General features: G+C 49.1%; 1 protein-coding gene across 1 annotated transcript in view; it reads left to right on the forward strand.

Moving 5' to 3' along the window:
• The first annotated feature begins 583 nt into the window (after positions 1 to 583).
• LOC127919867 (carboxypeptidase Z-like) overlaps positions 584 to 22,899 on the forward strand; it is a 36,966-nt gene continuing 14,650 nt past the window's right edge. The window contains exons 1-7 of the mRNA XM_052503717.1: positions 584 to 599; positions 972 to 1,168; positions 2,286 to 2,447; positions 6,277 to 6,435; positions 18,813 to 18,880; positions 18,956 to 19,021; positions 21,235 to 21,376. Coding sequence (XP_052359677.1) covers positions 584 to 599; positions 972 to 1,168; positions 2,286 to 2,447; positions 6,277 to 6,435; positions 18,813 to 18,880; positions 18,956 to 19,021; positions 21,235 to 21,376 — 810 coding nt within the window. The remainder of the gene's footprint in view (positions 600 to 971; positions 1,169 to 2,285; positions 2,448 to 6,276; positions 6,436 to 18,812; positions 18,881 to 18,955; positions 19,022 to 21,234; positions 21,377 to 22,899) is intronic.

Below are 22,899 nucleotides of genomic sequence, written 5' to 3' on the forward strand. Positions count from 1 at the left end.
TCTCCTGTGTCTTAAAGCCTATTGGTACAGGGCTAGTTGAGTATCTCCTGTTTCTTAAAGCCTATTGGTACAGGACTAGTTGAGTATCTCCTGTGTCTTAAAGCCTATTGGTACAGGGCTAGTTGAGTATCTCCTGTGTTAAAGCCTATTGGTACAGGGCTAGTTGAGTATCTCCTGTGTCTTATAGCCTATTGGTACAGGGCTAGTTGAGTATCTCCTGTGTCTTAAAGCCTATTGGTACAGGGCTAGTTGAGGACCTCCTGTGTCTTATAGCCTATTGGTACAGGGCTAGTTGAGGACCTCCTGTGTCTTATAGCCTATTGGTACAGGGCTAGTTGAGGACCTCCTGTGTCTTAAAGCCTATTGGTACAGGGCTAGTTGAGGACCTCCTGTGTCTTAAAGCCTATTGGTACAGGGCTAGTTGAGGACCTCCTGTGTCTTAAAGCCTATTGGTACAGGGCTAGTTGAGGACCTCCTGTGTCTTAAAGCCTATTGGTACAGGGCTAGTTGAGGACCTCCTGTGTCTTAAAGCCTATTGGTACAGGGTTAGTTGAGTATCTCCTGTGTCTTAACATCTTCTAAGATGAACTTTTACACAGGTTTTGTCTTCAGCAATTCCTTTCCTGTGTCTCTCACCCCCTCCCTTCCTCCCCCGTCTCTCCCTCTCCCTCCCTTCCTCCCCCGTCTCTCCCTCTCCCTCCCTTCCTCCCCCGTCTCTCCCTCTCCCTCCCTTCCTCCCCCGTCTCTCCCTCTCCCTCCCCCACCTCCCCCACCTCCCCCACCTCCCCCCCACCTCCCCCACCTTCCCCACCTTCCCCACCTCCCCATCTCCCCCACCTCCCCCACCTTCCCCACCTCCCCCACCTTCCCCATCTCCCCATCTCCCCCACCTCCCCCACCTCCCCACCTCTCCCCCTCCCCACCTTCCCCACCTCCCCCACCTTCCCCATCTCCCCACCTCCCCTCTTCAGTGGAACCGGAGATCAAGCTGGTTGGCAACATGCATGGCAACGAGGTCCTGGGTCGTCAGTTGCTGCTCTACCTGGCCCAGTACCTGTGTTCCGAGTATCTCCTTGGCAACCAGCGTATCCAGACGCTCGTAAACACCACGCGCATCCACATCCTGGCATCCATGAACCCCGACGGTTACGAGCTGGCGGCCGCCGAGGTAGAGGATAGGAACGACCCGGAACAACAACCACACCACAACCAGGAAGTAAATCATAAATATAAAAAAAACGTTGAAGCCGGGACCAACCAACCGCCGCGTAGAGATAGAAAGAGGCCACGCCTCAGATCTTCTCCATTATATAGAGTCTGTGACAGCATGTGTTGGGGCACTCTCTTTCTAAGCCTTGCCCCTTTTCCAACTGCCTATCATCTACCTGAGCTTTCCTATTGGTTTCAGCCCCTCCCACTACCAGAGAGACAGAGTGATAACGTCCTTAACCAATCAACAAGAGCAGTCGGTTAGACTGTTGTCATGGAAACGCAGTGCCATTTTTTTTGTAACTGTGTTTAAGGTCGAAGAAGTAACACTGCTAGAAATCTCAAAACGTTTTTCTTAAAATATCAAATTTAACAAATATATTTTTAATGGATAGAGCGTCTAGTCGTTGTTTTTCCCAACAGCTGGCAGTGGGAAGCTCTATTGTCTTTATCATCATGTTTTCAAACTACCGAGGGATTTCTGGGCTATCTTCTTCACACAAACAGCATGTCCTGTCTCTACAGACACCCTGGTTCGATATCCAGGCTGTATCACTACCCGGCTGTGATGGGGAATCCCATAGGGCGGCGCACAATTGGCCCAGCGTCGTCCGGGTTCGGACGGTGTAGGCCGTCATTTTAAATAAGAATTTGTTCTTCACTGACTTGCCTCGTAAAATAAAGGTTTTAATGAAATAAAATGTTTACTGGACAGCTTGTTCTCCCCAGACGGATTACATAGTCTGTCCCTAAGTTACTCCCTGTATAGGGAACCATCATGTGACTTGACTGGGAAAATCTCTGAGTTACTCCCTGTATAGGGAACCATCATGTGACTTGACTGGGAAAATCTCTGGGCCCTCTTCTGGGTCACATGGTCAACAAAACACTCCTGACCTCTTATATTCATCCTATCCAATCACATTCTTCTAACCGACATGACTTCCCATGATTTCCATTACCCATGATGCTTCACGACCTTCACCCTCTGTGTCATGCTCCTGCAGGGTTGTGGGGTGTTGACCTGTGTGTGTGTGTAGGGTCACGACCTTTACCCTCTGTGTGTGTTTGTGTAGGGTCACGAGCTCAACGGTTGGACGGTGGGTCGCACCAACGCTCAGAACCTAGACTTGAACCGGAACTTTCCTGACCTTACGTCCATCCTCTACCGGAATCGCAGGATCAAACGGTTCCGCACAGACCACATCCCCATCCCAGACTCTTACTGGTTTGGTAAGGTATGTAATATCAACATCTCGCTACACTGGTGTCGGTAGTGGGATGGGGATGGCAAGCTCAGTGAGGCCATCAGAGAGGTGTGTACACATGAGTGATGTAACTAGCTTCTCTGTTATAGCAAGTCCCTCAGGTGTAGGTACCTCTCCAATGGTATGGGAACTTATTATTCTGTTGGTGTGGGAAAGTACAGGACATTCCTACTGTTTTGGTAAGGTACAGGACATTCCTACTGTTTTGGTAAGGTACAGGACATTCCTACTGTTTTGGTAAGGTACAGGACATTCCTACTGTTTTGGTAAGGTACAGGACATTCCTACTGTTTTGGTAAGGTACAGGACATTCCTACTGTTTTGGTAAGGTACAGGACATTCCTACTGTTTTGGTAAGGTACAGGACATTCCTACTGTTTTGGTAAGGTACAGGACATTCCTACTGTTTTGGTAAGGTACAGGACATTCCTACTGTTTTGGTAAGGTACAGGACATTCCTACTGTTTTGGTAAGGTACAGGACATTCCTACTGTTTTGGTAAGGTACAGGACATTCCTACTGTTTTGGTAAGGTACAGGACATTCCTACTGTTTTGGTAAGGTACAGGACATTCCTACTGTTTTGGTAAGGTACAGGACATTCCTACTGTTTTGGTAAGGTACAGGACATTCCTACTGTTTTGGTAAGGTACAGGACATTCCTACTGTTTTGGTAAGATATAGGACATTCCTACTGTTTTGGTAAGATATACAGGACATTCCTACTGTTTTGGTAAGGTACAGGACATTCCTACTGTTTTTAAGGTAAGGACATTCCTACTGTTTTGGTAAGGTACAGGACATTCCTACTGTTTTGGTAAGGTACAGGACATTCCTACTGTTTTTTGGTAAGGTACAGGACATTCCTACTGTTTTGGTAAGGTACAGGACATTCCTACTGTTTTGGTAAGGTACAGGACATTCCTACTGTTTTGGTAAGGTACAGGACATTCCTACTGTTTTGGTAAGGTACAGGACATTCCTACTGTTTTTAAGGTACAGGACATTCAGGTACAGGACATTCTACTGTTTTGGTAAGGTACAGGACATTCCTACAGGACACTACTGTTTTGGTAAGGTACAGGACATTCCTACTGTTTTGGTAAGGTACAGGACATTTTGTTTTGGTAAGATACAGGACATTCCTACTGTTTTGGTAAGGTACAGGACATTCCTACTGTTTTGGTAAGGTACAGGACATTCTACTGACATTCCTACTGTTTTGGTAAGGTACAGGACATTCCTACTGTTTTGACATTCCTACTGTAAGGTACAGGACATTCCTACTGTTTTGGTAAGGTACAGGACATTCCTACTGTTTTGGTAAGGTACAGGACATTCCTACTGTTTTGGTAAGGTACAGGACATTCCTACTGTTTTGGTAAGGTACTGTTTTGGTAAGGACATTCCTACTGTTTTGGTAAGGTACAGGACATTCCTACTGTTTTGGTAAGGTACAGGACATTCCTACTGTTTTGGTAAGGTACAGGACATTCCTACTGTTTTGGTAAGGTAAGGACATTCCTACTGTTTTGGTAAGGTACAGGACATTCCTACTGTTTTGGTAAGGTACAGGACATTCCTACTGTTTTGGTAAGATATAGGACATTCCTACTGTTTTGGTAAGATACAGGACATTCCTACTGTTTTGGTAAGGTACAGGACATTCCTACTGTTTTGGTAAGATATAGGACATTCCTACTGTTTTGGTAAGATATAGGACATTCCTACTGTTTTGGTAAGATATAGGACATTCCTACTGTTTTTAAGATTAGGACATTCCTACTGTTTTGGTAAGGTATAGGACATTCCTACTGTTTTGGTAAGGTACAGGACATTCCTACTGTTTTGGTAAGGTATAGGACATTCCTACTGTTTTGGTAAGATACAGGACATTCCTACTGTTTTGCAAAAGGTACAGGACATTCCTACTGTTTTGGTAAGGTACAGGACATTCCTACTGTTTTGGTAAGGTATAGGACATTCCTACTGTTTTGGTAGGTTCAGGACATTCCTACTGTTTTGGTAAGGTACAGGACATTCATACTGTTTTGGTAAGGTACAGGACATTCATAGTGTTTTGGTAAGGTACAGGACATTCATAGTGTTTTGGTAAGGTACAGGACATTCATAGTGTTTTGGTAAGGTATAGGACATTCATAGTGTTTTGGTAAGGTACAGGACATTCATAGTGTTTTGGTAAGGTACAGGACATTCCTACTGTTTTGGTAAGGTACAGGACATTCCTACTGTTTTGGTAAGGTACAGGACATTCCTACTGTTTTGGTAAGGTTCAGGACATTCCTACTGTTTTGGTAAGGTACAGGACATTCATACTGTTTTGGTAAGGTACAGGACATTCATAGTGTTTTGGTAAGGTATAGGACATTCATAGTGTTTTGGTAAGGTACAGGACATTCATAGTGTTTTGGTAAGGTACAGGACATTCCTACTGTTTTGGTAAGGTACAGGACATTCATAGTGTTTTGGTAAGGTATAGGACATTCATAGTGTTTTGGTAAGGTACAGGACATTTCATGTGTTTTGGTAAGGTACAGGACATTCATAGTGTTTTGGTAAGGTACAGGACATTCATAGTGTTTTGGTAAGGTACAGGACATTCATAAAGTACAGGACATTCCTACTGTTTTGGTAAGGTACAGGACATTCCTACTGTTTTGGTAAGGTACAGGACATTCCTACTGTTTTGGTAAGGTACAGGACATTCCTACTGTTTTGGTAAGGTACAGGACATTCCATACTGTTTTGGTAAGGTACAGGACATTCCTACTGTTTTGTAAGGTTCAGGACATTCCTACTGTTTTGGTAAGGTATAGGACATTCCTACTGTTTTGGTAAGGTACAGGACATTGCTACTGTTTTGGTAAGGTACAGGACATTCCTACTGTTTTGGTAAGGTTCAGGACATTCCTACTGTTTTGGTAAGGTACAGGACATTCCTACTGTTTTGGTAAGGTACAGGACATTCCTACTGTTTTGGTAAGGTACAGGACATTCCTACTGTTTTGGTAAGGTACAGGACATTCCTACTGTTTTGGTAAGGTACAGGACATTCCTACTGTTTTGGTAAGGTACAGGACATTCCTACTGTTTTGGTAAGGTACAGGACATTCCTACTGTTTTGGTAAGATATAGGACATTCCTACTGTTTTGGTAAGGTACAGGACATCGCTACTGTTTTGGTAAGGTACAGGACATTCCTACTGTTTTGGTAAGGTACAGGACATTCCTACTGTTTTGGTAAGGTACAGGACATTCCTACTGTTTTGGTAAGGTACAGGACATTCCTACTGTTTTGGTAAGGTACAGGACATTGCTACTGTTTTGGTAAGGTTCAGGACATTCCTACTGTTTTGGTAAGGTACAGGACATTCCTACTGTTTTGGTAAGGTACAGGACATTCCTACTGTTTTGGTAAGGTACAGGACATTCCTACTGTTTTGGTGAGATACAGGACATTCCTACTGTTTTGGTATGGTTCAGGACATTCCTACTGTTTTGGTAAGGTACAGGACATTCCTACTGTTTTGGTAAGGTACAGGACATTCCTACTGTTTTGGTAAGGTACAGGACATTCCTACTGTTTTGGTAAGGTACAGGACATTCCTACTGTTTTGGTAAGGTACAGGACATTCCTACTGTTTTGGTAAGGTACAGGACATCGCTACTGTTTTGGTAAGATATGTTCTATGTGTGTCTAGAGTTTTAGACAAAACCAGTTTTGTAAGGGAAATGTGTAATTATCCTCTCCTCTCCTCTCCTCTCCTCTCCTCTCCTAGGTAGCTTCAGAGACCTATGCAGTGATGAAGTGGATAAGGTCTGTGCCGTTTGTCCAGTCTGCGAGCCTCCATGGCGGGGAGCTGGTGATCTCTTATCCCTTTGACTTCTCTAGACACTTCCATGAAGAGAGGATGTTCTCCCCTACACCTGATGAACAGGTACCCTGTCCTGTAATACACCTGATGAACAGGTACCCTGTCCTGTAATACACCTGATGAACAGGTACCCTGTCCTGTAATACACCTGATGAACAGGTACCCTGTCCTGTAATACACCTGATGAACAGGTACCCTGTCCTGTAATACACCTGATGAACAGGTACCCTGTCCTGTAATACACCTGATGAACAGGTACCCTGTCCTGTAATGCACCTGATGAACAGGTACCCTGTCCTGTCCTACACCTGACCAACAGGTACCCTGTCCTGTCCTACACCTGACCAACAGGTACCCTGTCCTGTCCTACACCTGACCAACAGGTACCCTGTCCTGTCCTACACCTGACCAACAGGTACCCTGACCTGTCCTCCACCTGACCAACAGGTACCCTGTCCTGTCCTCCACCTGATGAACAGGTAGCCCTGTCCTACACCTGACCAACAGGTATCCTGTTCTGTCCTACACCTGACCAACAGGTACCCTGTCCTACACCTGACCAACAGGTACCCTGTCCAACACCTGACCAACAGGTACCCTGTCCAACACCTGACCAACAGGTACCCTGTCCAACACCTGACCAACAGGTACCTTGTCCTGTCCTCCACCTGACGGACAGGTACCCTGTCTTACACCTGACCAACAGGTACCCTGTTCTGTCCTACACGTGACCAACAGGTACCCTGTCCTACACCTGATGAATAGGTATCCTGTCCTGTCCTACACCTGACAAACAGGTACCCTGTTCTGTCCTCCACCTGATGAACAGGTACCATGTCCTGTCCTACACCTGACCAACAGTGAATCTGTCCTACACCTGACCAACAGGTACCCTGTCCTGTCCTACACCTGATGAACATGTACCCTGTCCTGTCCTACACCTGATGAACAGGTACCCTGTCCTGTAATACACCTGATGAACATGTACCCTGTCCTGTCCTACACCTGACCAACAGGTAACCTGTAATACACCTGATGAACAGGTACCCTATCCTGTCCTACACCTGATGAACAGGTACCCTGTCCTGTAATACACCTGATGAACAGGTACCCTGTCCTGTCCTACACCTGACCAACAGGTACCCTGTCCTGTCCTACACTTGACCAACAGGTACCCTGTCCTGTAATACACCTGATGAACAGGTAACCTGTCCTGTCCTACACCTGACCAACAGGTACCCTGTCCTGTCCTCCACCAGACCAACATGTACACTGTCCTGTCCTCCACCTGACCAACAGGTACCCTGTCCTGTCCTCCACCTGATGAACAGGTAGCCTGTTCCGTCCTACACCTGACCAACAGGTATCCTGTTCTGTCCTACACCTGACCAACAGGTACCCTGTCCTACACCTGACCAACAGGTACCCTGTTCTGTCCTACACCTGACCAACAGGTACCCTGTCCTGTCCTACACCTGACCAACAGGTACCCTGTCCAACACCTGACCAACAGGTACCCTGTCCAACACCTGACCAACAGGTACCTTGTCCTGTCCTCCACCTGACGAACAGGTACCCTGTCCTACACCTGACCAACAGGTACCCTGTCTTACACCTGACCAACAGGTACCCTGTTCTGTCCTACACGTGACCAACAGGTACCCTGTCCTACACCTGATGAATAGGTATCCTGTCCTGTCCTACACCTGACAAACAGGTACCCTGTTCTGTCCTCCACCTGATGAACAGGTACCATGTCCTGTCCTACACCTGACCAACAGTGAATCTGTCCTACACCTGACCAACAGGTAGCCTGTCCTGTCCTACACCTGATGAACATGTACCCTGTCCTGTCCTACACCTGACCAACAGGTACCCTGACCTGTCCTACACCTGAACAAAAGGTACTCTGTCCTGTCCTACACCTGATGAACAGGTGTCCTGTCCTACACCTGACCAACAGGTACCTGTCCTGTAATACACCTGACAAATAGGTAGCCTGTCCTGTCCTACACCTGACCAACATGTACCCTGTCCTGTAATACACCTGATGAACAGGCACCTTGTCCTGTAATACACCTGACAAATAGGTAGCCTGTCCTGTCCTACACCTGACCAACATGTACCCTGTCCTGTCCTCCAACTGACCAACATGTACCCTGTCCTGTCCTACACCTGACCAACAGGTACCCTGTCCTGTCCTACACCTGATGAACATGTACCCTGTCCTGTCCTACACCTGACCAACAGGTAACCTGTAATACACCTGATGAACAGGTACCCTATCCTGTCCTACACCTGATGAACAGGTACCCTGTCCTGTAATACACCTGATGAACAGGTACCCTGTCCTACACCTGACCAACAGGTACCCTGTCCTGTCCTACACCTGACCAACAGGTACCCTGTCCTGTACACCTGATGAACACCCTGTCCTGTAATACACCTGATGAACAGGTAACCTGTCCTGTCCTACACCTGACCAACAGGTACCCTGTTCCGTCCTACACCTGACCAACAGGTATCCTGTTCTGTCCTACACCTGACCAACAGGTACCCTGTCCTACACCTGACCAACAGGTACCCTGTCTTACACCTGACCAACAGGTACCCTGTTCTGTCCTACACGTGACCAACAGGTACCCTGTCCTACACCTGATGAATAGGTATCCTGTCCTGTCCTACACCTGACAAACAGGTACCCTGTTCTGTCCTCCACCTGATGAACAGGTACCATGTCCTGTCCTACACCTGACCAACAGTGAATCTGTCCTACACCTGACCAACAGGTACCCTGTCCTGTCCTACACCTGATGAACATGTACCCTGTCCTGTCCTACACCTGATGAACAGGTACCCTGTCCTGTAATACACCTGATGAACAGGTACCCTGTCCTGTCCTACACCTGACCAACAGGTAACCTGTAATACACCTGATGAACAGGTACCCTGTCCTGTCCTACACCTGATGAACAGGTACCCTGTCCTGTAATACACCTGATGAACAGGTACCCTGTCCTGTCCTACACCTGACCAACAGGTACCCTGTCCTGTCCTACACTTGACCAACAGGTACCCTGTCCTGTAATACACCTGATGAACAGGTACCCTGTCCTGTAATACACCTGATGAACAGGTAACCTGTCCTGTCCTACACCTGACCAACAGGTACCCTGTCCTGTCCTCCACCAGACCAACATGTACACTGTCCTGTCCTCCACCTGACCAACAGGTACCCTGTCCTGTCCTCCACCTGATGAACAGGTAGCCTGTTCCGTCCTACACCTGACCAACAGGTATCCTGTTCTGTCCTACACCTGACCAACAGGTACCCTGTCCTACACCTGACCAACAGGTACCCTGTCCTGTCCTACACCTGACCAACAGGTACCCTGTCCTGTCCTACACCTGACCAACAGGTACCCTGTCCAACACCTGACAAACAGGTACCCTGTCCAACACCTGACCAACAGGTACCCTGTCCAACACCTGACCAACAGGTACCTTGTCCTGTCCTCCACCTGACGAACAGGTACCCTGTCCTACACCTGACCAACAGGTACCCTGTCTTACACCTGACCAACAGGTACCCTGTTCTGTCCTACACGTGACCAACAGGTACCCTGTCCTACACCTGATGAATAGGTATCCTGTCCTGTCCTACACCTGACAAACAGGTACCCTGTTCTGTCCTCCACCTGATGAACAGGTACCATGTCCTGTCCTACACCTGACCAACAGTGAATCTGTCCTACACCTGACCAACAGGTACCCTGTCCTGTCCTACACCTGATGAACATGTACCCTGTCCTGTCCTACACCTGACCAACAGGTAACCTGTAATACACCTGATGAACAGGTACCCTATCCTGTCCTACACCTGATGAACAGGTACCCTGTCCTGTAATACACCTGATGAACAGGTACCCTGTCCTGTCCTACACCTGACCAACAGGTACCCTGTCCTGTCCTACACTTGACCAACAGGTACCCTGTCCTGTAATACACCTGATGAACAGGTACCCTGTCCTGTAATACACCTGATGAACAGGTAACCTGTCCTGTCCTACACCTGACCAACAGGTACCCTGTCCTGTCCTCCACCAGACCAACATGTACACTGTCCTGTCCTCCACCTGACCAACAGGTACCCTGTCCTGTCCTACACCTGATGAACATGTACCCTGTCCTGTCCTACACCTGACCAACAGGTAACCTGTAATACACCTGATGAACAGGTACCCTATCCTGTCCTACACCTGATGAACAGGTACCCTGTCCTGTCCTACACCTGATGAACAGGTACCCTGTCCTACACCTGACCAACAGGTACCCTGTCCTGTCCTACACCTGACCAACAGGTACCCTGTCCTGTAATACACCTGATGAACAGGTACCCTGTCCTGTAATACACCTGATGAACAGGTAACCTGTCCTGTCCTACACCTGACCAACAGGTACCCTGTCCTACACCTGACCAACAGGTATCCTGTTCTGTCCTACACCTGACCAACAGGTACCTGTCCTACACCTGACCAACAGGTACCCTGTCTTACACCTGACCAACAGGTACCCTGTTCTGTCCTACACGTGACCAACAGGTACCCTGTCCTACACCTGATGAATAGGTATCCTGTCCTGTCCTACACCTGACAAACAGGTACCCTGTTCTGTCCTCCACCTGATGAACAGGTACCATGTCCTGTCCTACACCTGACCAACAGTGAATCTGTCCTACACCTGACCAACAGGTACCCTGTCCTGTCCTACACCTGATGAACATGTACCCTGTCCTGTCCTACACCTGATGAACAGGTACCCTGTCCTGTAATACACCTGATGAACAGGTACCCTGTCCTGTCCTACACCTGACCAACAGGTAACCTGTAATACACCTGATGAACAGGTACCCTGTCCTGTCCTACACCTGATGAACAGGTACCCTGTCCTGTAATACACCTGATGAACAGGTACCCTGTCCTGTCCTACACCTGACCAACAGGTACCCTGTCCTGTCCTACACTTGACCAACAGGTACCCTGTCCTGTAATACACCTGATGAACAGGTACCCTGTCCTGTAATACACCTGATGAACAGGTAACCTGTCCTGTCCTACACCTGACCAACAGGTACCCTGTCCTGTCCTCCACCAGACCAACATGTACACTGTCCTGTCCTCCACCTGACCAACAGGTACCCTGTCCTGTCCTCCACCTGATGAACAGGTAGCCTGTTCCGTCCTACACCTGACCAACAGGTATCCTGTTCTGTCCTACACCTGACCAACAGGTACCCTGTCCTACACCTGACCAACAGGCACCCTGTCCTGTCCTACACCTGACCAACAGGTACCCTGTCCTGTCCTACACCTGACCAACAGGTACCCTGTCCAACACCTGACAAACAGGTACCCTGTCCAACACCTGACCAACAGGTACCCTGTCCAACACCTGACCAACAGGTACCTTGTCCTGTCCTCCACCTGACGAACAGGTACCCTGTCCTACACCTGACCAACAGGTACCCTGTCTTACACCTGACCAACAGGTACCCTGTTCTGTCCTACACGTGACCAACAGGTACCCTGTTCTGTCCTACACGTGACCAACAGGTACCCTGTCCTACACCTGATGAATAGGTATCCTGTCCTGTCCTACACCTGACAAACAGGTACCCTGTTCTGTCCTCCACCTGATGAACAGGTACCATGTCCTGTCCTACACCTGACCAACAGTGAATCTGTCCTACACCTGACCAACAGGTACCCTGTCCTGTCCTACACCTGATGAACATGTACCCTGTCCTGTCCTACACCTGACCAACAGGTAACCTGTAATACACCTGATGAACAGGTACCCTATCCTGTCCTACACCTGATGAACAGGTACCCTGTCCTGTAATACACCTGATGAACAGGTACCCTGTCCTGTCCTACACCTGACCAACAGGTACCCTGTCCTGTCCTACACTTGACCAACAGGTACCCTGTCCTGTAATACACCTGATGAACAGGTACCCTGTCCTGTAATACACCTGATGAACAGGTAACCTGTCCTGTCCTACACCTGACCAACAGGTACCCTGTCCTGTCCTCCACCAGACCAACATGTACACTGTCCTGTCCTCCACCTGACCAACAGGTACCCTGTCCTGTCCTACACCTGATGAACATGTACCCTGTCCTGTCCTACACCTGACCAACAGGTAACCTGTAATACACCTGATGAACAGGTACCCTATCCTGTCCTACACCTGATGAACAGGTACCCTGTCCTGTAATACACCTGATGAACAGGTACCCTGTCCTGTCCTACACCTGACCAACAGGTACCCTGTCCTGTCCTACACCTGACCAACAGGTACCCTGTCCTGTAATACACCTGATGAACAGGTACCCTGTCCTGTAATACACCTGATGAACAGGTAACCTGTCCTGTCCTACACCTGACCAACAGGTACCCTGTTCCGTCCTACACCTGACCAACAGGTATCCTGTTCTGTCCTACACCTGACCAACAGGTACCCTGTCCTACACCTGACCAACAGGTACCCTGTCTTACACCTGACCAACAGGTACCCTGTTCTGTCCTACACGTGACCAACAGGTACCCTGTCCTACACCTGATGAATAGGTATCCTGTCCTACACCTGACAAACAGGTACCCTGTTCTGTCCTCCACCTGATGAACAGGTACCATGTCCTGTCCTACACCTGACCAACAGTGAATCTGTCCTACACCTGACCAACAGGTACCCTGTCCTGTCCTACACCTGATGAACATGTACCCTGTCCTGTCCTACACCTGACCAACAGGTAACCTGTAATACACCTGATGAACAGGTACCCTGTCCTGTCCTACACCTGATGAACAGGTACCCTGTCCTGTAATACACCTGATGAACAGGTACCCTGTCCTGTCCTACACCTGACCAACAGGTACCCTGTCCTGTCCTACACTTGACCAACAGGTACCCTGTCCTGTAATACACCTGATGAACAGGTACCCTGTCCTGTAATACACCTGATGAACAGGTAACCTGTCCTGTCCTACACCTGACCAACAGGTACCCTGTCCTGTCCTCCACCAGACCAACAGGTACCCTGTCCTGTCCTCCACCAGACCAACATGTACACTGTCCTGTCCTCCACCTGACCAACAGGTACCCTGTCCTGTCCTCCACCTGATGAACAGGTAGCCTGTTCCGTCCTACACCTGACCAACAGGTATCCTGTTCTGTCCTACACCTGACCAACAGGTACCCTGTCCTACACCTGACCAACAGGTACCCTGTCCTGTCCTACACCTGACCAACAGGTACCCTGTCCTGTCCTACACCTGACCAACAGGTACCCTGTCCAACACCTGACCAACAGGTACCCTGTCCAACACCTGACCAACAGGTACCCTGTCTAACACCTGACGAACAGGTACCCTGTCTAACACCTGACCAACAGGTACCCTGTCTTACACCTGACCAACAGGTACCCTGTTCTGTCCTACACGTGACCAACAGGTACCCTGTCCTACACCTGATGAATAGGTACCCTGTCCTGTCCTACACCTGACCAACAGGTACCCTGTCCAACACCTGACCAACAGGTACCCTGTCCAACACCTGACCAACAGGTACCCTGTCCAACACCTGACCAACAGGTACCCTGTCCTGTCCTACACTTGACCAACAGGTACCCTGTCCTGTAGTACACCTGATGAACAGGTACCCTGTCCTGTAATACACCTGATGAACATGTAACCTGTCCTGTAATACACCTGATGAACAGGTACCCTGTCCTGTCCTACACCTGACCAACAGGTACCCTGTCCTGTCCTACACTTGACCAACAGGTACCCTGTCCTGTAGTACACCTGATGAACAGGTACCCTGTCCTGTAATACACCTGATGAACAGGTAACCTGTCCTGTCCTACACCTGACCAACAGGTACCCTGTCCTGTCCTACACCTGACCAACAGGTACCCTGTCCTGTCCTCCACCAGACCAACATGTACACTGTCCTGTCCTCCACCTGACCAACAGGTACCCTGTCCTGTCCTCCACCTGATGAACAGGTAGCCTGTTCCGTCCTACACCTGACCAACAGGTATCCTGTTCTGTCCTACACCTGACCAACAGGTACCCTGTCCTACACCTGACCAACAGGTACCCTGTCCTACACCTGACCAACAGGTACCCTGTCCTGTCCTACACCTGACCAACAGGTACCCTGTCCTGTCCTACACCTGACCAACAGGTACCCTGTCCAACACCTGACCAACAGGTACCCTGTCCAACACCTGACCAACAGGTACCTTGTCCTGTCCTCCACCTGACGAACAGGTACCCTGTCTAACACCTGACCAACAGGTACCATGTCTTACACCTGACCAACAGGTACCCTGTTCTGTCCTACACGTGACCAACAGGTACCCTGTCCTACACCTGATGAATAGGTACCCTGTCCTGTCCTACACCTGACCAACAGGTACCCTGTCCAACACCTGACCAACAGGTACCCTGTCCAACACCTGACCAACAGGTACCCTGTTCTGTCCTACACGTGACCAACAGGTACCCTGTCCTACACCTGATGAATAGGTATCCTGTCCTGTCCTACACCTGACAAACAGGTACCCTGTTCTGTCCTCCACCTGATGAACAGGTACCATGTCCTGTCCTACACCTGACCAACAGTGAATCTGTCCTACACCTGACCAACAGGTAGCCTGTCCTGTCCTACACCTGATGAACATGTACCCTGTCCTGTCCTACACCTGACCAACAGGTAACCTGTAATACACCTGATGAACAGGTACCCTATCCTGTCCTACACCTGATGAACAGGTACCCTGTCCTGTAATACACCTGATGAACAGGTACCCTGTCCTGTCCTACACCTGACCAACAGGTACCCTGTCCTGTCCTACATGACCAACAGGTACCCTGTCCTGTAATACACCTGATGAACAGGTACCCTGTCCTGTAATACACCTGATGAACAGGTAACCTGTCCTGTCCTACACCTGACCAACAGGTACCCTGTCCTGTCCTCCACCAGACCAACATGTACACTGTCCTGTCCTCCACCTGACCAACAGGTACCCTGTCCTGTCCTACACCTGATGAACATGTACCCTGTCCTGTCCTACACCTGACCAACAGGTAACCTGTAATACACCTGATGAACAGGTACCCTGTCCTGTCCTACACCTGACCAACAGGTACCCTGTCCTGTCCTACACTTGACCAACAGGTACCCTGTCCTGTAATACACCTGATGAACAGGTACCCTGTCCTGTAATACACCTGATGAACAGGTAACCTGTCCTGTCCTACACCTGACCAACAGGTACCCTGTTCCGTCCTACACCTGACCAACAGGTATCCTGTTCTGTCCTACACCTGACCAACAGGTACCCTGTCCTACACCTGACCAACAGGTACCCTGTCTTACACCTGACCAACAGGTACCCTGTTCTGTCCTACACGTGACCAACAGGTACCCTGTCCTACACCTGATGAATAGGTATCCTGTCCTGTCCTACACCTGACAAACAGGTACCCTGTTCTGTCCTCCACCTGATGAACAGGTACCATGTCCTGTCCTACACCTGACCAACAGTGAATCTGTCCTACACCTGACCAACAGGTACCCTGTCCTGTCCTACACCTGATGAACATGTACCCTGTCCTGTCCTACACCTGACCAACAGGTAACCTGTAATACACCTGATGAACAGGTACCCTGTCCTGTCCTACACCTGATGAACAGGTGTCCTGTCCTACACCTGACCAACAGGTACCCTGTCCTGTCCTACACTTGACCAACAGGTACCCTGTCCTGTAATACACCTGATGAACAGGTACCCTGTCCTGTAATACACCTGATGAACATGTAACCTGTCCTGTCCTACACCTGACCAACAGGTACCCTGTCCTGTCCTACACCTGACCAACAGGTACCCTGTCCTGTAATACACCTGACCAACAGGTACCCTGTCCTGTCCTCCACCTGACCAACAGGTACCCTGTCCTGTCCTCCACCTGATGAACAGGTAGCCTGTTCCGTCCTACACCTGACCAACAGGTATCCTGTTCTGTCCTACACCTGACCAACAGGTACCCTGTCCTACACCTGACCAACAGGTACCCTGTCCTGTCCTACACCTGACCAACAGGTACCCTGTCCTGTCCTACACCTGACCAACAGGTACCCTGTCCAACACCTGACCAACAGGTACCCTGTCCAACACCTGACCAACAGGTACCTTGTCCTGTCCTCCACCTGACGAACAGGTACCCTGTATAACACCTGACCAACAGGTACCCTGTCTTACACGTGACCAACAGGTACCCTGTTCTGTCCTACACGTGACCAACAGGTACCCTGTCCTACACCTGATGAATAGGTACCTTGTCCTGTCCTCCACCTGACGAACAGGTACCCTGTCCTACACCTGACCAACAGGTACCCTGTCTTACACCTGACCAACAGGTACCCTGTTCTGTCCTACACGTGACCAACAGGTACCCTGTCCTACACCTGATGAATAGGTATCCTGTCCTGTCCTACACCTGACAAACAGGTACCCTGTTCTGTCCTCCACCTGATGAACAGGTACCATGTCCTGTCCTACACCTGACCAACAGTGAATCTGTCCTACACCTGACCAACAGGTACCCTGTCCTGTCCTACACCTGATGAACATGTACCCTGTCCTGTCCTACACCTGACCAACAGGTAACCTGTAATACACCTGATGAACAGGTACCCTATCCTGTCCTACACCTGATGAACAGGTACCCTGTCCTGTAATACACCTGATGAACAGGTACCCTGTCCTGTCCTACACCTGACCAACAGGTACCCTGTCCTGTCCTACACTTGACCAACAGGTACCCTGTCCTGTAATACACCTGATGAACAGGTACCCTGTCCTGTAATACACCTGATGAACAGGTAACCTGTCCTGTCCTACACCTGACCAACAGGTACCCTGTCCTGTCCTCCACCAGACCAACATGTACACTGTCCTGTCCTCCACCTGACCAACAGGTACCCTGTCCTGTCCTCCACCTGATGAACAGGTAGCCTGTTCCGTCCTACACCTGACCAACAGGTATCCTGTTCTGTCCTACACCTGACCAACAGGTACCCTGTCCTACACCTGACCAACAGGTACCCTGTCTTACACCTGACCAACAGGTACCCTGTTCTGTCCTACACGTGACCAACAGGTACCCTGTCCTACACCCGATGAATAGGTATCCTGTCCTGTCCTACACCTGACAAACAGGTACCCTGTTCTGTCCTCCACCTGATGAACAGGTACCATGTCCTGTCCTACACCTGACCAACAGTGAATCTGTCCTACACCTGACCAACAGGTACCCTGTCCTGTCCTACACCTGATGAACATGTACCCTGTCCTGTCCTACACCTGACCAACAGGTAACCTGTAATACACCTGATGAACAGGTACCCTGTCCTGTCCTACACCTGATGAACAGGTGTCCTGTCCTACACCTGACCAACAGGTACCCTGTCCTGTCCTACACTTGACCAACAGGTACCCTGTCCTGTAATACACCTGATGAACAGGTACCCTGTCCTGTAATACACCTGATGAACATGTAACCTGTCCTGTCCTACACCTGACCAACAGGTACCCTGTTCTGTCCTCCACCAGACCAACATGTACACTGTCCTGTCCTCCACCTGACCAACAGGTACCCTGTTATACACCTGACCAACACCTACCTGTCCTAAACCTGACCAACATGTTCCCTGTCCTAAACCTGACCAACATGTTCCCTGTCCTAAACCTGACCAACATGTACCTGTCCTAAACCTGACCAACATGTACCTGTCCCAAACCTGACCAACATGTACCTGTCCTAAACCTGACCAACATGTACCTGTCCCAAACCTGACCAACATGTACCTGTCCTAAACCTGACCAACATGTACCTGTCCTAAACCTGACCAACGGGAACCCTGTCCTAAACCTGACCAACACGTACCGTGTTCTATACCTGACCAACATGTACCTGTCCTTAACCCGACCAACGGGTACCCTGTCCTAAACCTGACCAACATGTTCCCTGTCCTAAACCTGACCAACATGTACCTGTCCTAAACCTGACCAACATGCACCTGTCCTAAACCCGACCAACAGGTAACCTGTCCTAAACCTGACCAGCGGGTACCTGTCCTAAACATGACCAACATGTACCTGTCCTAAACCTGACCAACAGGTACCCTATCCTAAACCTGACCAACAGGTACCCTGTTCTACACCTGACCAACAGGTACCTGTCCTAAACCTGACCAACAGGTACCCTGTTCTACACCTAGTTTATGTCAGAGGTGAAAACCTCTTCTGTTCCCAGGCCAGAAAATGGCATGTTGTAGAGTGTGACTGTGTTCCTCTCTGCAGGCATTTAAGCAGCTGGCCCGGACATACGCAGACTCTCACGCCAGCATGGCCGACAACAACACAGACAGGTGATTATATTCCTGGCTATTATTATGAACGATTATATTACCCCTGTTACATGACCTATATGTTGTATATTGTAGGTGTGGAGCGTCCTTCATCAGGAACGGAGGTATCATCAACGGGGCTCTGTGGTACAGCTTCCCAGGGGTACGGAACCTTCTATATCTCCTCCTCTGTGGTACAGCTTCCCAGGGGGTACGGAACCTTCTATATCTCCTCCTCTGTGGTACAGCTTCCCAGGGGGTACGGAACCTTCTATATCTCCTCCTCTGTGGTACAGCTTCCCAGGGGGTACGGAACCTTCTATATCTCCTCCTCTGTGGTACAGCTTCCCAGGGGGTACGGAACCTTCTATATCTCCTCCTCTGTGGTACAGCTTCCCAGGGGGTACGGAACCTTCTATATCTCCTCCTCTGTGGTACAGCTTCCCAGGGGGTACGGAACCTTCTATATCTCCTCCTCTGTGGTACAGCTTCCCAGGGGGTACGGAACCTTCTATATCTCCTCCTCTGTGGTACAGCTTCCCAGGGGGTACGGAACCTTCTATATCTCCTCCTCTCCTCCTCTGTGGTACAGCTTCCCAGGGGGTACGGAACCTTCTATATCTCCTCCTCTGTGGTACAGCTTCCCAGGGGGTACGGAACCTTCTATATCTCCTCCTCTGTGGTACAGCTTCCCAGGGGGTACGGAACCTTCTATATCTCCTCCTCTGTGGTACAGCTTCCCAGGGGGTACGGAACCTTCTATATCTCCTCCTCTGTGGTACAGCTTCCCAGGGGGTACGGAACCTTCTATATCTCCTCCTCTCCTCCTCTGTGGTACAGCTTCCAGGGGTACGGAACCTTCTATATCTCCTCCTCTGTGGTACAGCTTCCCAGGGGGTACGGAACCTTCTATATCTCCTCCTCCTCTGTGGTACAGCTTCCCAGGGGTACGGAACCTTCTATATCTCCTCCTCTCCTCCTCCTCTGTGGTACAGCTTCCCAGGGGTACGGAACCTTCTATATCTCCTCCTCTCCTCCTCTGTGGTACAGCTTCCCAGGGGTACGGAACCTTCTATATCTCCTCCTCTGTGGTACAGCTTCCCAGGGGGTACGGAACCTTCTATATCTCCTCCTCTGTGGTACAGCTTCCCAGGGGTACGGAACCTTCTATATCTCCTCCTCTGTGGTACAGCTTCCCAGGGGTACGGAACCTTCTATATCTCCTCCTCTGTGGTACAGCTTCCCAGGGGTACGGAACCTTCTATATCTCCTCCTCTGTGGTACAGCTTCCCAGGGGTACGGAACCTTCTATATCTCCTCCCTCTCCTCCTCTGTGGTACAGCTTCCCAGGGGGTACGGAACCTTCCAAATCTTCTCCTCGTGTCATTCTGTCTCTCCTCCTCGTGTCATTCTGTCTCTCCTCCTCGTGTCATTCTGTCTCTCCTCCTCGTGTCATTCTGTCTCTCCTCCTCGTGTCATTCTGTCTCTCCTCCTCGTGTCATTCTGTCTCTCCTCCTCGTGTCATTCTGTCTCTCCTCCTCGTGTCATTCTGTCTCTCCTCCTCGTGTCATTCTGTCTCTTCTCCTCGTGTCATTCTGTCTCTCCTCCTCGTGTCATTCTGTCTCTCCTCCTTGTGTCATTCTGTCTCTCCTCCTCGTGTCATTCTGTCTCTCCTCTCGTCCTCGTGTCATTCTTACTCTCTCTTCCTCTCCTTCTCTCTCCTCCTCTCCTCCTCTTCTTTTCCTCTCCTCCTCTCCTCCTCTCTTCCTTAACTCCTCTCCTCTCTCCTCCTATCTTCCTCTTCTCTCTCCTCCTCTTTTCTTCATCCTCCTCCTCTCTTCCTTTCCTCCTCTCCTCCTCCTCTTCTCTCTCCTCCTCCTCTTCCTCCTCCTCTCTTTCTCTTCTCTCTCCTCCTCTCTTCCTTAATTCCTCTTCTCTCTCCTCCTCTTTTCTTCATCCTCCTCCTCTCTTCCTTTCCTCCTCTCCTCCTCCTCTTCTCTCTCCTCCTCCTCTTCCTCCTCCTCTCTTTCTCTTCTCTCTCCCCCTCTCTTCCTTTCCTCCCTCCTCCTCCTCTCTCCTCCTCCTCTCTTTCTTTCCTCCTCTCCTCCTCCTCTCTCCTCCTCCTCCTTCCTTCCTCCTCTCCTCCTCCTCCTCCTCCTCCTCCTCCTCCTCCTCTCTTCCTTTCCTCCTCTCCTCCTCCTCTTCTCTCTCTTCCTCTTTTCCACTCCTCCTCTCTTCCTCCTCACTTCCTCCTCTTTTCTCTCCTCCTCTCCTTAAGCTCCCCCTCTTATTCCTGTCTCTGTTAATTCTCAGTACTTGTGTGTCTAGTGTATATATTTACGATGTGTCCTAACTCTCTATTTCTCCGGTACCGTAGGCATGTCAGACTTTAACTACCTCCACACTAACTGCCTGGAGATTACGGTGGAGCTGGGCTGTGACAAGTTCCCTTCTGAAGAGGAGCTCTACCCAGAGTGGCTCAGGAACAAGGAGGCCTTGCTCAGTTTCATGGAGTCGGTGGGTCTGCCTCTCTATAGCACAGCGACCAGGCAGCCATTTTGTGCCGTAGTTATACATGGAATACATGGAGCTGTATATTGAACACGTGGAAAACATGTGTTTGATGTGTCTGACACCGTTCCATTCATTCCAATACAGCCGTTCTGTTAAAACCTCTTAAGGCTCCACCCCCTTTTTTCCCCCCAAATGTTCGCCTAAAATGACATACCCAACTCTAACTGCCTGTAGCTCAGGCCCTGAAGGATATTCATATTCTGGACACCATTTGAAAGGAAACACTTTGAAGATTGTGGAAATGTGAACGGAATGTAGGAGAATATAAGTAGATCTGGTAAAAGATAATGCAAAGGAAAAAAAACTGTTATTTTGTATTTTTTTTTGTACCATCATCTTTGAAATGCAAGAGAAAGGCCATAATGTATTATTCCAGCCCAGCTGCAATTTAGATGTTGGCCACTAGATGACAGCAGTGTATGTGCAAAGTTTTAGACTGATCCAATGAACCATTGCATTTCTGTTCAAAATTTTGTATCAAGACTGCCCAAATGTGCCTAACATGTTTATTAATAACTTTTAATGTTCAAAACTGTAATAGCTACTGTAGATTGGACAGTTAGATTAACAAGAATGTAAGCTTCCTGCCAATATCAGATATGTCTATGTCCTGGGAAATGTTCTTATTTAACCACATGCTAATCGCATTAGCCTACATTAGCTCATTAGCTCAACCTCATGCTAATCGCATTAGCCTACATTAGCTCAACCTCATGCTAATCACATTAGCCTACATTAGCTCAACCTCATGCTAATCGCATTAGCCTACATTAGCTCAACCTCATGCTAATCGCATTAGCCTACATTAGCTCAACCTCATGTTAATCACATTAGCCTACATTAGCTCAACCTCATGCTAATCGCATTAGCCTACATTAGCTCAACCTCATGCTAATCACATTAGCCTACATTAGCTCAACCTCATGCTAATCGCATTAGCCTACATTAGCTCAACCTCATGCTAATCGCATTAGCCTACATTAGCTCAACCTCATGTTAATCACATTAGCCTACATTAGCTCAACCTCATGTTAATCGCATTAGCCTACATTAGCTCAACCTCATGCTAATCGCATTAGCCTACATTAGCTCAACCTCATGCTAATATTATCAACCTCATGCTAATCGCATTAGCCTACATTAGCTCAACCTCATGCTAATCGCATTAGCCTACATTAGCTCAACCTCATGCTAATCGCATTAGCCTACATTAGCTCAACCTCATGCTAATCGCATTAGCCTACATTAGCTCAACCTCATGCTAATCGCATTAGCCTACATTAGCTCAACCTCATGTTAATCGCATTAGCCTACATTAGCTCAACCTCATGCTAATCGCATTAGCCTACATTAGCTCAACCTCATGCTAATCGCATTAGCCTACATTAGCTCACCTCATGCTAATCGCATTAGCCTACATTAGCTCAACCTCATGTTAATCACATTAGCCTACATTAGCTCAACCT

The sequence above is a fragment of the Oncorhynchus keta genome, unplaced genomic scaffold (genome assembly GCF_023373465.1).
Source record: "Oncorhynchus keta strain PuntledgeMale-10-30-2019 unplaced genomic scaffold, Oket_V2 Un_contig_17735_pilon_pilon, whole genome shotgun sequence".
NCBI classification, from domain to species: domain Eukaryota; kingdom Metazoa; phylum Chordata; class Actinopteri; order Salmoniformes; family Salmonidae; genus Oncorhynchus; species Oncorhynchus keta.